The sequence below is a fragment of the Equus caballus genome, chromosome 6 (genome assembly GCF_041296265.1).
Source record: "Equus caballus isolate H_3958 breed thoroughbred chromosome 6, TB-T2T, whole genome shotgun sequence".
Lineage (NCBI taxonomy): Eukaryota > Metazoa > Chordata > Mammalia > Perissodactyla > Equidae > Equus > Equus caballus.
In genome coordinates this window covers 8,050,880-8,065,363 of record NC_091689.1, presented here as the reverse complement: position 1 = coordinate 8,065,363, position 14,484 = coordinate 8,050,880, and the positions used below count along the sequence as shown (strand labels likewise).

The following is a 14,484-nucleotide window of genomic DNA, read 5'->3' as shown; positions in this document are numbered from 1 at the left end:
TCCTGCCACTCGGGCATGCACGCCCAGGTCACATGACTGCCTACACACACACACACACACACACACACACACACACACGCGCGCGCGCACGCACACGCAGATTCTCCTCCTCCCTGATCTGGAGTCCCATGGCCACTAATGGGAGGGAGGGAGTCCTGATGGCTACCCAGGCCTCAGTTTCCATTGAGTGCCTCAGAGGAAAAGACCTTCCTGGCACTGCTACAGGGACATGCTTTGAAGATTCAAGCCAGGGAGATTTGCAGAAAAAGGGGCACTGGAATACTTGTCTTGGTTCTGCCACTGATTCTCTTGCGATTGTCCACCAGATCGTGTCCTCTCTCCGAGCTTCTTTCTTCTGTTAAATTAAGGGCTCAGACGGGCTAAGAGGTCAAAAATTGAGGTGCCCACGGGGGCCGGGCAGGTGAGATAAACTATGAGACAGGTTGGGAGCAAGAAAAACCGTGCCAGCTTAGTGTTAAATAACAAATGATGCTGAGCCTCAGTGTCAGGGGACAATAGGGAGTAGCGGAGACTTTAGCAAAACGGAGGTCACTTACTCTGTCTATGAGTAAGAGGGCAGTGCCTACAGAGTTCCAGCCAATAGTCATGTGGAGATGTGTGCCTACTGTCATCATATCATCTGATTTGTCAAAGTTGCTGGAAAATTTGGAATTTTATGCAACAGATGCTTTTTGAATACTAGGCTCAAAAAAAGAAAAAAGAAAATATTGTGTAATCTAAACGAAAGCTTCCTATGGGCTGGATTCCACTTGAGGGCCATCAGTCTGTAACCTCTGCACAAATGATGGGCAAGACCCTGCTGCCTCCTGATTTCTTCTCCTTGCCAGCTCCTGTTCTCCTCCACTTCCCTCTCTTAGGATCTTCTCCCCCCCAAGCCCTCTCAAGCCCCCTCAAGCCCTCTATCCTGAAGCCTTCCTTCTCTTCCAAGATGATTCAAAACCTGGATTGTCATGGGGTTTCCAACTTCAAAGTCTGAGGACTCTGGACGCAGAGAAAATAGGGCAGGTCCTCAGGCCCAGACCAGATCCGGGATCGGATGTATCCCGATGCTGAGTCACCAACTTTAGCCAAAGCTTGGGACCAGGGTGCAGGGAGCTTGCCAGGTTCTTGGCTCCTCGTTGATGGGGGAGACTGGAGGGCCTGGAGAGGTGGGGGTGCGGGAAGAGGGGTGATAGTGGTCAGAGGGGAGAGGGCAGCATGGTGGTTCATCACTGTGCAATCCCGTTGCTCAAGGTGCCGTCACTGTCCCTGACCGCTGGGGTTTGCACACATTTCCCAGTTGCCACCTTGGGATCATGCGGGGATGGCTGGTGTGGGGGCGGGGGCCAGGATGATGTGATGGTTCATTTCACGTGTCACCTTGACTGGGCCACCGGTGTCTGGATATTCAGGTAGACATTCTGGGTGTGTCTGTCAGGGTGTTTTGGGAGGAGATTAACAACTGAATCATAGACTGAGGAAAGCATATGGCCCTCCCTGATGTGGATGGGCTCACCCAATCAACTGAGGACCCGACTGGACCAAAGCTGAGCAAGCGACTCCCTCCCTGCCTGTCTTTGAACCGGGACGTTGGCCTTCTCCTGCCTTCAGACTTGGCTCCGGCTGGAACTTACCCCATCGGCTCTCCTTGGTCTCAGGCCTTCAGACCCGCACTGGAACTATATCTACCATGGGCTCCTGTGTCTCCAGCTTGCAAAGCGTGGGACTTCTCAGCCTCCACACTCGTGTGAGCCAGTTCCTTATTGTCTATCGCTCTGTCCCTCTATCTGCGTTGTCTATTGGTTCTGTTTCTCTGGAGAATCCCGACTAAGACAGACGTCCTCCTCTTTGCGTCTTTTGTGGGGCCTTACCTATAGGTAAGGACTCAGTAAGTGTAAATGGTTAATGACTGATCAACACCCTGCACGCCCTCTAACTTACGGAAGAGGCAGATGTGTAATGGTTAAGGGCAGAGGTTCGAAAACACACAGATAAGGAACACAGATTGGTGGTTACCAGAGGGCGAAAGCACTCAGGGGCACATGTGTATGGTGACAGATGGAAACCAGACTCTTGCTGGTGAACACAATGCAGTCTGCACAGAAGTCGAAATAGAATGATGCACACCTGAAATGTATGTGATGCCATAAACCAAGGCGACCTCAATAAAATTAAAAAAATAAAAAGAGCAGAGGTCCTGGGGAGAGTATGAGAGCAAGAAGCCGCATGACCTGGAACGCCAGAAATCTGCATGGCGGGCCCCTGGAGCTGGAGCTTTTGCTGAGCACCGAGCCCTGCATGCACGGGGTGAAATTGCATGAAGCCCAATTCAGTCCAAATGGATCACAGACTTAATTGTAAATATAAAACTTCTAGAAAAAAGTAGGAGACAATCCTTAGGATGTAGGACTAGACAAAGATTTGTTAGACTTGACACCAAAAGCATGAGCCATAAAGTAGAAAATTGATAAACTAGACCTCATCAAAATTAAAAACTTTAGCTCTGTGAAGGACCCTGTTAAGAGGATGAAAAGACAGGGCCGGCCCAGTGGCGTAGTGGTTAAGTTCACGTGTTCACTTCAGTGGCTTGGGGTTCACAGGTTTGGATCCTGGGCGCGGACCTACACACCTCTGGTCAAGCCACACTGCGATGGCGTCCCACATAAAATAGAGGAAGACTGACACACAGATGTTAGCTCAGGGCCAATCTTCCTCAAGCAAAAAGAGGAAGATTGGCACAGATGTTAGCTCAGGGCCAATCTTCCTCACACACACACACATGCACCAAAAAAAGAGGATGAAAAGACAAGCTAAAGACTCAGAGAAAAAAATTTGCAAACCGCAAATCTGACAAATAACTGGTGACTAGAAGTAGAAAAATCTCTTAAAACTCAACAGTCAAAAACCAAACAATGCAATCAGAAATGGCAAAAATCACGAGCAGACATTTCACCAGAGTGTACAGATGGCAACCAAACACAGGAAAAGACATTCAGCGCCCTTAGCCATGGGGGAAATGCAAATTAGAATCACAACGAGGCATCGTGCACCCCTATCAGAATGGTTAAAATAAAAAATAGTCGCAATACCAAATGTTGGCGAGGATGTGGAGAAACTAGATCACGCTGGGGGGAATGTAAAAATGGTACAGCCCCTCTGGAAACAGTTTGGGAATTTCTTAAAAAACTAAAGATGCACTTGCCATATGATCCAGTGACTGCGCTCCTGGGCATTTTTCCCAGAGAAATGATGATTCATGTTCACACAAAAATCTTTACACAAATTTTTATAGCCGCTTTGTTCATAATAGCCCAAACGGGAACAATCCATATTGTCCTTTAACAGGTGGATGTTAACTAGACTATGGGATATCCAACCATAGAGTGGACTCCTGGGCATTTAGCCCAGAGAAATTAAAACTTATGTTCACACAAAAACCTGTATATGAGTGTTTAAAGCAGCTTTATTTGGAATAGCCAAAAACTAGAATTAGCCCAGATATCCTTCGACAGGAAAATGGTTACATTAACTGCAGTACAAACCATGGATTACCACTCAGCAATAAAAGGAACAGACTATTGATGCGCACAACACACGGATGCATCTTCAGGACATCACGCCAAGTGAAAAAAGTCCATCTCAAAACGTTACACACTGTATGGTTCCACTTATATGACATTTTTGCAATGACAAAATTTGGGAATAAAGGTCAGATTAGTGGTTGCCAGCAGGTAGAGACGGGTGAGGTGGGGGGTGGGGGGAGGTGGGTGTGATTACGAAAGGGTAACGTGGTGTTGGCACTGCTCAGTAGCTTGACCTTGGTGGTGCAGACACAAACCTACACGTATGATAAAATTGTACAGAATTCAATACGCACCCACACACACACACAAATGAATACGAGTAACAGTGGAGAAATCTGGAGATCGCGGATTGTGTCGATGTCAATATCCCGATTGTATTGAAAGCAGGCATTGAAAGAGATACTTGTATACCCGTGTTCATGGCAACACTTTTCACAACAGCTCAAATGTGGAAACAACCCAGATGTCCGTCAACAGGTGAATAAACAAAATGAGGTGTATCCAGACAATGGAATATTGTTTCCTTACACAATATTAAATAGTTTCTTTAAAGAGGAATGGAATTCTGGTATATGCTATCATATGCATGAACCTTGAAAAGATTATGCTAAGTGAAATAAGCCAGACACAAAAGGACAAATGTATGATTCCACTCATCTTCCACTTATGTAAGGGACCGAGAACAGGCAAATTTATAGAAACAGAAAGTCGGGTGAGAGTTGCCAGGGGCTGGCGGAAGCGGGAAAAGGGAAGTTAGTGCGTAATGGGTACAGAGTCTTCGTCTGGGATGATAAAAACGTTCTGGAAATGGACAGTGGTGATGGTCGCACAATAGTGTTAATGTACACAATGCCACTGACTTGTACACCTAAAAATGGTTAAAAGAGTAAATTTTATGTATATTTTACCACCAAAAAAAAGTGAAAAAAAGTCCTGGTAGTAATATTGTGTTATACATTTGCAAATGTTGCCACTGGAGGAAAGCGAGCAAAATGTACACAAGATCTCTCTGAATTATTTCTTACAACTAAACGTGATCTCAACTTTAAAAATGGAGGAAAAGGATGCACCTTATTGAATGAATATTATACCTCAATAAAACTGATTTTAAAAAAAAAACACCCCACCAGCGCCTCTGGAATCAAATGGCTGGGTTTGAATCTTACTTACCAGCTCCATGACCCAGGCAAGTTTCCTAGGCCCTCAGTTTCCTTGCCTGTAAAGTGGGGATAATAAAAGTATTTACCCTAGAGTTTCTATTTGGCCCAAGATATGCACCTAGCACTGTGCCATTAGTTGCTTTGTAAATTGGGTTCCAAAATGTCGTTGGTCACTGCCAGTTCTTCGGAACTCCAAACGCACTTTCTGTTACACACTGAGTCTTCTTGTAGGGCTCCATCTATCTGTGCTGCTCTTTGTCTGCTCTCATTATGGCTTTTTGTGGGAGAAAACCCTGCAGAAACACATGGGCCTTTGGGAATCTGCCTGATGCGCTTCTGGGGGCGCTCAGTCTCCCAGATGGTGGGCAACGCTCTGGTTGGCTCCCAGACCCTTCAGCATCTAGTCCTGAACCCCTTTCAGTAGCTCAGACGCTCAATGCTCCCTCTGGGCCTTTGCATATGCTGCTTCCTCCTCTAACATCCTCCACACCCTTTGTCCGGAGAAAGGGCCTCTTGTCCTTCATGACTCAGCTGTGATGTGATTTCTTCCAGGAAGCCTTCCTTGATCTCCCCAGGGCCGGGCTGTGTGTTCCCTCAGCACGATGCCCTCCCGTCTGCCAAGCCAGCTCACAGCAGTGCGGCTGCTGTCAGTGACAAGGCAGTAGGGACTGGGGCAGTTTCTGGGTGCCTGGGAAAGCGGAAAGACAGTGGACAGTCAAGCCCGCTCTGGACGTACCTAAAGCGGGAGGGTGCCTCTTCTCTGTTCTGGGATCTCTCTCTCCAGCCACACAGAGTGGACTCATGCATGGACTCGAGCCAGACTCCCTGGGTCCAAATCCTGGCTCTGCCACGAACCAGGTGGGTGGCCGTGGCCTTAACCTTTCCCTCATCTGTGGCACTTGCGAGGGGTGTTGTGAGAATCACGTGAATTGCCGCCTGTAGAGGGATTAGAAGAACAGGGGCTGTGTAGGGCTTGCTCTTCTCATCACGGTTCATTTCCTCCTGCCTCCCTGCGCAGCCAGACCAGCTCAAGTCTGCGCTAGATGCTCCAATATCGACTGTAGACGTTTCCTTCTGGGCACTTGCCATGGTCCACACTTCTGCCCTCATCCATGGGATCACTGACGGATGTCTCGTCCCTTCCAGGCTGACTTTGTGCCAGGCCCCCACGCTCCCACTGCATCCCCAGGGCCTCGTTCAGTGCCCGGCACTTCAGAAGTGCTCAACATTTGTTTTTTCTTTATTGAGAGAAATATATACCTTAGTATTATGGAGCAAGAAGAAGGAGTCATAGAAGTTTTGGGGGCAAATGTTACCATCTAAAAACAAACCAGTTTTGAAACAGATGTCACAGAGGAGACAGGGAAGTAGTGGACTTCTTCCCTAGGCGCCTGATGCAAGAGGGCTCAGCAGAGGAAAGATATCTGTGGGTCGAATGTCACCACCCTCCCCTCTGCCCCACTGCTCCAGGGTATCAGGGACTGGAGGGGGCTCTCAAGATCTCTTTGGGGATGTTCTGGGTGCACCGGGCTGGGTCAGCCTCAGTTTCAGTTCTCCACGGATGAAGAGAACTGGCCGGGGCCTAGGACGACCGCGTGGCCTGGTCCTGCCTGTCTTGCAATGACTGTACACTCTCATTGCCAGCCTCTCTCACCTTATTGCGCTCCAGCCTCGCTGGCCTTCTGTCCCCAACATGCCGTGCTCAGAGCCTTTGCACTCACTGTGCCCTCTGCCTAGAAGGCTTTTCCCGCAGCTCTTCACAGATGTGACTCCTTGTCATTCAGGTCCCCACTCAATTGAGACCCCAGAGAGGTCCCCCAGAAGTCTCCACCCTCCACCCTCCAGCCGGAGTCACTTTCTACCCATGACTTAGCTTTGTTTGTTTCCATAAAGCTAGAATGTCACATATGAAATTACCTTTTGTGTTTCTCGTCCATCTCCCCCCACTTCCTGTGAGCGCCACAAGGACACGGACTTTGTCTGGTCACTGCAGATCCCCCCGTGCCCAGAACCACCCCAGCACATGGAAGGGGCCTAATATCTGCTGAGCTGCTCGCCTGATTGAATGAAAAGACCTTGCCCTCTGGAGCTGTTGCTCTCCAATATGGTAGCCACCAGCCACGTGTAGCTATTTAAGTTGAAATTAACTAAAATTAAATTAAAGCAAAACTCCAGTTCCTCAGTCATATTAACCACATTCCTAGTGCTCAAGGGCCACGTATGACTAGCGGCTACCATATTGGAGATTGTGGATACAGAACATTTCCGTCATTGTGGGAAGTGTCATTGGATGCCGCTGCTCTAGACCATGAACACCCATTTCACTTTCTTCCTTTAACTCGTTGCTCGTGACATTTTTTCTGCCTGGAATGCTTTATCTTGTTCTTAAAGGTTTTATTTTTCCCTTTTCTCCCCAAAGCCCCCTGGTACATAGTTGTGTATTTTTAGTTGTGGGTCCTTCTAGTTGTGGCATGTGGGACACCGCCTCAGTGTGGCTTGATGAATGGTGCCATGTCCGCACCCAGGATTCGAGCTGGCAAAACCCTGGGCAGCCGAAGTGGAGCGCACGAACTTAACTGCTCAGCCACAGGGCCAGCCCCTATCTTGTTCTTAATAAAAACCCTACATATGCAGAATTTGGCAATATGCTGAAACAAACAAAAGCTTAAGATCAAGTCAATAATTACACTTCTCAGAATGTATCCTTAAGGAAATAATTATTGATATATGTAAAGACTGAGCTACAAGGATGTTTAATGCAGCATTGTTTATAATAGCAAAAAAAAAAAAGATGCGTGTGTGGGAAATTGGTTAAATTATGATAGAGCCATCCAAAATGGAAGACTGCGTAATGACATGGAAACAGTTTCAAAATATATTGTTAAATGAAACAAAGCCAGTTACAACACACGAAAAAAATTACAAATGCAAGGAGATTGGGGTGGTAATCCAGGAAGATCCCAGGTTTGTCTGTAATGTTTGAAACTTTTCAAGAATGTAATTAAGTATGCAATTGCCAGTTAATGAGCATGTACTACTGTATGATTTCATTTTTGTTAAAAAAAAAAAAAAAAAGACCGAGTCCCTTGGAGTGGAAAGACCGGATGAAACATTCTCTATGAAAGTGCTTGGCAGAGTAAACGCTCACCAAACACCAACCACATTTATGCTTAGAAAAAAGAGTGGAAAGGTTATTTGCTGAAACGTTAGGAGTGGCTGCCTCAAGGTTGAACGATTAAGGTGATTTCCCTTCTTTTTATCGCCCTAAGTTTTCTCTAATGAATGCGTATTTCCTTTGAAATAAGGAGGCAATAAAAGATATTAAAAATTCTTTAAGGCTTAACTCAAGTGGCAGTTCTCTATGAAAACTTCCTGATTCCTGGGTCACAGACCCCCACCCCACCCCCCAGCCCTGTAGATGCCGACTCCTATCGTCCACTAGAGCGCAGGGCGTCTCCGAGTTCCCATCTTGCAGCAGCAGGTCGGATGAGCGAATAGATGGAGGGATGGAGCCAGCACCCCGTCACCAGCTGCCTTGGGGGAGCTCGCCTAATATTTGCCACTGAGCGGTGGCCATCATTGGGCAGAAACAAGCCGCTGACCAGACAAACGTAAAGCAAGGAGGCTAAAGGAGGGGATGATCACTTGCCCGTCCTCTTTTCTCCGGGAGCCGGGAACTGGGGACCCGGCCTGCAGTTGGGGGTTCCTGTGTATCAGTGGGAACCGGGAGGAAGGAGGTGGAGAGTGAGAGCTGGGGGCGGGTGTTTTGGCAGGTTTCGGAGGTGATGAGCAAGACCGGTGGTGATCCAGACCCCGCCCCAGTCGCCCCACTTCGTCTGCTCTTTTTCTTTGGGAGCCGAGAGCGGGGAATTACGCTTCGTGGTATCCAGGGTGATTCCGAGCGCCAAGAAGCTCCGCCCCTGCACCCCCCGCTAACCTAGTGACCGGGTTTGGAAACCAACGTCCAGGTATGAAGCCTGCGTCCCACCTGCTAACTCTTAAAAGCTACTTTACCTTTCTGTGCCTCTATTTTCTTTTCTGTAAAATAGGAATATTGGTAATGATAGCATCTAGGAAGAAAGGCTGCAGTTAGCTCGATAGACACTGTTAACGGTTCCTATTTTTAGTGCAAGACAAGACGTGGGCCAGGGAAGATTCCGGCTCGCAGGGCAGCGCCGCGGGAGGGCCCCGCTTACTCCCATCCAAACCGCAGCCCGGAAAGCGCGCCCCCGGGGGCGTCCCGCCTGGCCTGCCGGAGGCCCCGCTTCCTGCCGGCGGCGCGCCCCGCTAGCCCTCGCTGGGGCTGCACTCCGGGTCCAGCGAGCGGAAGGGGCTGGGCCGGTTGGAGGAGCGCAGGGAGGGGGTCGGCCGGCGGCGCACGGCGAAGGGACCGAAGAAGTCGGCCGCGAAGGTGACCACGTCGGCGGGCTGGCGCAGCAGCAGGAACAGCAGGAAATCGGAGATGAGCGCGTGGGCCTCCGGGTGCTGCCGCAGGTAGCTGTTGTGGCTGAGACGGAGCTCCTCCTGCCGGGGACCGAGGACCGAGGACCGAGCCTGAGCCCGACCCGGACCCCCCCGCCCCAGGAGGCCCCCCTTCTTCTCTCCAAGGAGGGCTTAGGGATGCTGGGGCCTCCCAGCCCCCAGGGGCATGCATTTTAACCAGGCACAGGAGAGCTCAGGAAAGAGGGTTCCTGGCCGGGGAATGGGGCCCCCAGGCTGGCTGCCGCCCCCCTCACCTTCCGCTCCATGAACCTCGAGTAGAGCTCCACGTCCTCCTCCCACACCAGGGGCTTCTTCTCAAATGCTGGGCGAGGCTCAATCTCATCTGGGTGGGGAGGGAGGAAGGCTGCGGACACGGACCCCAGAACCTTCCTGGGCTACAGAGGGATGCCCAAGAACAGCCAAGCTGCAGGCTCGGCTGAAACCCCAAGGTTCTGCTCACGTGGGCAGAGTTGCTGGAAGGGGTTTCCCACAAACTTGCCTTGGGGTCAGGGGCTAGAGGGCAAAGGTTCTCCGTCTGATTTCCCGCTCATCCCACACTTAATCCAGCCCCTGCGCCCTGGAAGGCCCTAGGCTTCCCGCCTCCCCTTCACTCCGCCGCCAGCCAGAGGTTTCACTCACCCTCCTCCCTCAAGATGGGCATCTTGGTGATCATGCAGCAGCCGGGGGAGCCCACCTGGACTCTCTTGGCTACGTGCCTGGGGAGCAACACAGAAGAAGGTGTGAGAGGGGCATCTTCCTGGACCAGCCCACTCCCCTGAGGGATGTCTTAGGGGCCTCCCTTTACTCCCTCCTGACTTGTCTGTGTGGCAGGGTCCTGTTCATTTCTAGATCCCCAGAGAACGGCCCCTCCTTTTCACACTGGGTACTGTTTGTATGCTGGAGATGCTTGCTGGTGTGCCAGGGCTGGACTGGGAACTTTAGAAGCATAAGCACCAAAAAACCAGGAACCTCCCGCTATGCAACACTCAAAATAGAAACAACACGCTAAGTTACAACAGTAAGGAAAGCCAAGAATGCTCTGATTACTTTTTTCCCAGGGAAATGATTATGTCAATACCTCTGGAAATTTCAAAAAACAAATTCTTCTCCCCCTCCCGAATTTTCTCACCATTTGGTGCCTACACTTTGCTGGTGACCGCTTGGCAGTGTGCCAGGATGCTTCTCCCAGCACATTGATTTTATCGAGTTGTTCAAATCTTGCCATTTTTCAATATTACACCCGACACCTGTGGCAGCTGCTTTAGCTATGCCATCGGCCCTGTGGAGTCCGAGTGGACGTCCTCAACCGTTCAGGGCTGTTTAGGGCGGTTTCGAGGTGCCGTGAGGGCCAGGAGGATGTGCAAATAAATGCAGAAGGGGTGAGTGATGTGGGTAAAGCGAGGGGCACTCAGGCCTCAACAGCTGCTCTTCCTGGAGTCCCCAGAAACGGCATCCCCTTTGCGCCCGCGCCCTCCATCACTGCACCCCTGCTTGGCTCAACAGTGCCCCCGGCCTGGGGTCGGTAGCTCACCCATCAGGGAGCAGGTAGAACTGGCAGGACATGGGGATGCCCTCCTCCGAGTGCACAGTCTGCTCCACGGTGAACACTTCCACCTGCTGGTGGCCCACCTGGATCGCCTGGGAGCCCAGGGCTTGCTGGCAGCAGCCGAAATGGAGGGAGGGAGGTGAGGTGGGTGCCTGCCAGGGGTTCCCCGCCAATCTCACCCGGGCCCTTTGCTCCCTCTTGCAGCCTCATTAGTTGTTTACCAGTGATAAGCAACCCTTGGCCTTCTGGACCCTCAGGTGCCCCGAGATCTGATTTGCACCCCCAAGTTAAGTTGAGGGTCCCTTCACAGAGAACCAGCTGCACCCTGCTCTGCCATCTCAATGACCAAGTGCTTCTGGGTGGCAGATTCTGTGACAGGGTTGAGGACCAACCACTTAGGGGGTGGATGGGGGTGGGCTCTTGGGGGCAGGGGCAGGAGGCTCTGTGGAGTGAGACTAGACTGAGACGGTGGCTGCCCCAGGCCCGTGCTGCCGCAGGTAGGGTCCCCTGTTGTGATGAACACTGAAACCCCTGTTATGGCTACATAAAACACGTTTCAGAGAAAAGAGGGGGAAGTGGCATGTGCCTGTTTGTGTCAAACACTTTGCTGTGTGTCATGTGTGTGATAGAAAAGACTAGAGTGTCATTTACAAAGTTGGTCAAATCAGCCCCAGAGGGTGTGTTCAGAGGCATGGTGCTAAAACCACACATTGCAGGGCTGGCCCCGTGGTGTAGTGGTCAAGTTTGTGCACTCTGCTTCAGCAGCCGGGGGTTTGCGGGTTTGGGTCCCAGGTGCGGACCTAGCACCGCTTGTGAAGCCATGCTGTGGCAGTGTCCCACATGAAATAGAGGAAGATGGGCACAGATGTTAACTCAGGGCCAATCTTCCTCAAGCAAAAAGAGGAAGATTGAATTGGCACAGATGTTAACTCAGGAACGATCTTCCTCACACACACACACAAAATCATATATTGTGGCAAGTCCTAGGTATGTTGATTATGAAATTTTAGCTAAAGTTAAAGAAAAAAAGGAACACCCTTCAGGGTTGAGACATAATAAAAGAATGTTTAAGCGCAGTTGGAGATGTTCCATTTCCAGATGTTAAAAAATATGTCTTTAAAAACAGCCCTCTGCTGTGTTTATTTTTCCTGCACTGACTTTTGTGTAAAAAGCGTTGCTTCCCTCAACTGCTCACACCTTCTGTGCCTCTCACTCACTTCACCTGCCCCATGCTTGATCTCTGTGACAAATGTGCTCTTGCTTTCCCCTGCTCTTGGAAGTCTCACCCCCTCGCCCCCTCTTCCACTCCACCGCTCCCACCTCAGTGTCCTCCTTGCCCCTTCTAGTTAGCCCCCAGGCCAAGTCCCCTGCCCAGGCGACCCCTCACGTAAGTAGAATAGCAGAGTTTGCCCTCTGTGTCCAAGGCCAGGAAGCGGGCGTTGCTGGGCACCGTCTGCCGCCAGGCCATCACCCTCAGCAACACCAGGTTGGCAGCCTCGGAGATGAAGCCTGTGATTGAGTGCCAGGGGAAAAAAGCCACTTCGGTCTTCACTTCCTGTTCAGGACAAATCTGGGTCAGGAATGCTGAACCGGGAAGGGGCTGGGAGGGTGGGCAAGCCAAGGGCGGGGCATACAGTCCTTGCTGAGTCCCCGCTCCAGGCTCCCGGCCTCACCACAATCTGGCCCCTGCTCCTGGTTTCGGGGAGGATGTGGAGGACGGCTCCCACCCGGCTCTCGCCCGTACCTGGCCCTCCTTGATGCTTCTGGTCATGACCAGTTGATCATCCTGCTTCAGCAAACTCGTCTTCCGTTCCATGGGGAGGATGTGGAACTAAGGGCCAGAGCATGGAGTGGAGAGCAGAAACTCACCGGATCCCATACGAACAGGACCCCCCAGAGGTCACCTAGTCCATTCTCCTTCGTGAGGATGGGGAGATTTGGATGGAAAACCTTCCATGTGTCGTAAAGCTCACGAATAGACATCATATGATGGTGCGATAGGAAGTTAAAGAGCACACGCACTTCAGAATACATGTTTTAAATGATGGGAATGGTGTCTGTGGGAAGGTTCTTAGGCACGAGTGGTTTCCAGTGTGTAAACGGGTCCCGTTCCAGAAGTTAATGAGGTGGCTGGGGCTGGGTGTGAGGGGCGCAGAGCGGGAGAATTTGGAGCTGAGGTGGTGACAGGTCCTTGGGAAAGGCCAGGCTCTGGGAAAGGCCAGTTCAGATGCTGGCTGAGGAGGACCAGAGTGGGCTGGACACAGGGTTTGTGTGTCAGGAGAAGGTCATCAGAAGCGCCCTGCTGCTGACCTCCAGTGCCCTGGCTGGATTGGTTTCCAAGTTGTGTGTGGTGGGGACTACATAGTAACTGGGGAGACAAGCCACTGAGCCCACCCCCCTGCCTTCCTCCCAGAGTCTCTATTCTCTCACCCTGGATTAGGGTCAAGGTTGGGGGCTCCAGAAGGTACCTTGATGAACTCCTGACTGTGTTGTTCCATGAGCTCCAGGTTCCATGAGAGATGGCCTGGAGTGGAGGGAGTGGGGCTGGAGACTGCAGGCAGGGAGGGTGGCCCAGGCTGGAGGACTCACAGGAGAACTAAGTGGCACTCTTGTCTTGAGTCTGTGGCTGTGATTAACCTCCCCTCCTCTCTCACACCTGCTCTTTGCCTTATTCTGGTGCCAAGGTCAAGTCAAAGGGTGGGTCCTGAGTAAAGGTCCTGGGAATGGGGGTGGGGGCATGGGGGCTGAAGAGCATCAGGCAGCAGGAACTCTACCCAGGAGGGAGTTTCCGCAGAGCATCTTGTCCATGAGGCCGCGGCTAAAGGCGTGCACCAGGACGCAGTGCGACATGAGGCCAAAGTCATCCTTGTATCTTCCTCTCTGCACCTCAATGGTCAGCTCTCCCTGAGGCTCCCCTGAGTCTGAGACCATGACCAGAGTCTCGGAGAAGAACAGCATCTGCAGCTCCTCCTGCCCTGGGGGCGAGCATCCGGTGGGGATGGATGAAGCCCCCGCTCCTAGGCCTCAACTCTGACCCCCTGGCCACCAGTGCTCCCCGCCCCCCCCCACCGGGCTCCACCCACCCCCTCCTCAGCCCCCATCTCCCAGGCAGCCCCTGCTTCCCCTCCATTGGCCTCGACAGCAGACAGCAGGTGAACCCCCACCCTCCACCCCATCCCTGGGGTCTTCCCTGGAAGAATATCAACAAATCGGCCTCATGCCCTTTCTGAATCCCAGGAGACTCAAGGCTGAGCAACAGGGCCGGGTCTGGGCCTTCTCTCTCCTCTCCTCTGCACACTTGGGCCCAACCCTCCGCCCACTGCCCAGGCTCACGGAGGGATCTGAGGAAGCGCACGGCTTCAGCATTGGCCTCTGGGGGTGGCCGACTCTCCTGGGCTGAGAGCTGGTGCTCCTGGGCTCTGGGGGCTATGGAGGGAGGAGAGGCTGAGATGGCAGACCCTGGGGAGGAGAGGGTGGGGCAGGGGTCCCAAGAGCAGACCCCTCCAAGGCCACCCCAGGGTGGACGGTGAGGGAGAAGACGCCCCTCCCCTTGCCCGTCCCTGCAGCCCTCTTCCCACCTGTAGGTTGTACTTTCCGGGACATGCTGCCGGCTGCTACCCCAGTCTGTATCCAGTTGTCTCCATGGCAACTGGGAGCTAGCTAGGGCCTCTTAAAGGGCCATCAACTCACTAAACACCCGGACCTTGCAGGA

The 14,484-nt window shown here is 51.8% G+C and overlaps 1 protein-coding gene across 2 annotated transcripts; it reads right to left on the bottom strand.

Annotated features, from left to right (window-relative positions):
* Positions 1 to 8,846: 8,846 nt before the first annotated feature.
* Positions 8,847 to 14,484, bottom strand: CATIP (ciliogenesis associated TTC17 interacting protein). Of its 2 annotated transcripts, none has more exons than XM_023642322.2 (10): positions 14,351 to 14,484; positions 14,106 to 14,198; positions 13,547 to 13,747; positions 13,241 to 13,296; positions 12,517 to 12,603; positions 12,160 to 12,327; positions 10,758 to 10,882; positions 9,866 to 9,942; positions 9,481 to 9,569; positions 8,847 to 9,268 (listed from the first exon to the last, which is right to left on the bottom strand). In XM_023642322.2, the coding sequence occupies exons 1-10, from the start codon at positions 14,373 to 14,375 to the stop codon at positions 9,032 to 9,034; spliced, it is 1,158 nt and encodes a 385-aa protein (XP_023498090.2). In that variant the 5' UTR covers positions 14,376 to 14,484; the 3' UTR covers positions 8,847 to 9,031. The 2 variants fall into 2 exon arrangements, with proteins under 2 accessions (XP_023498090.2, XP_023498091.2); XM_023642323.2 differs by having other exon boundaries at positions 13,547 to 13,742; positions 14,351 to 14,479.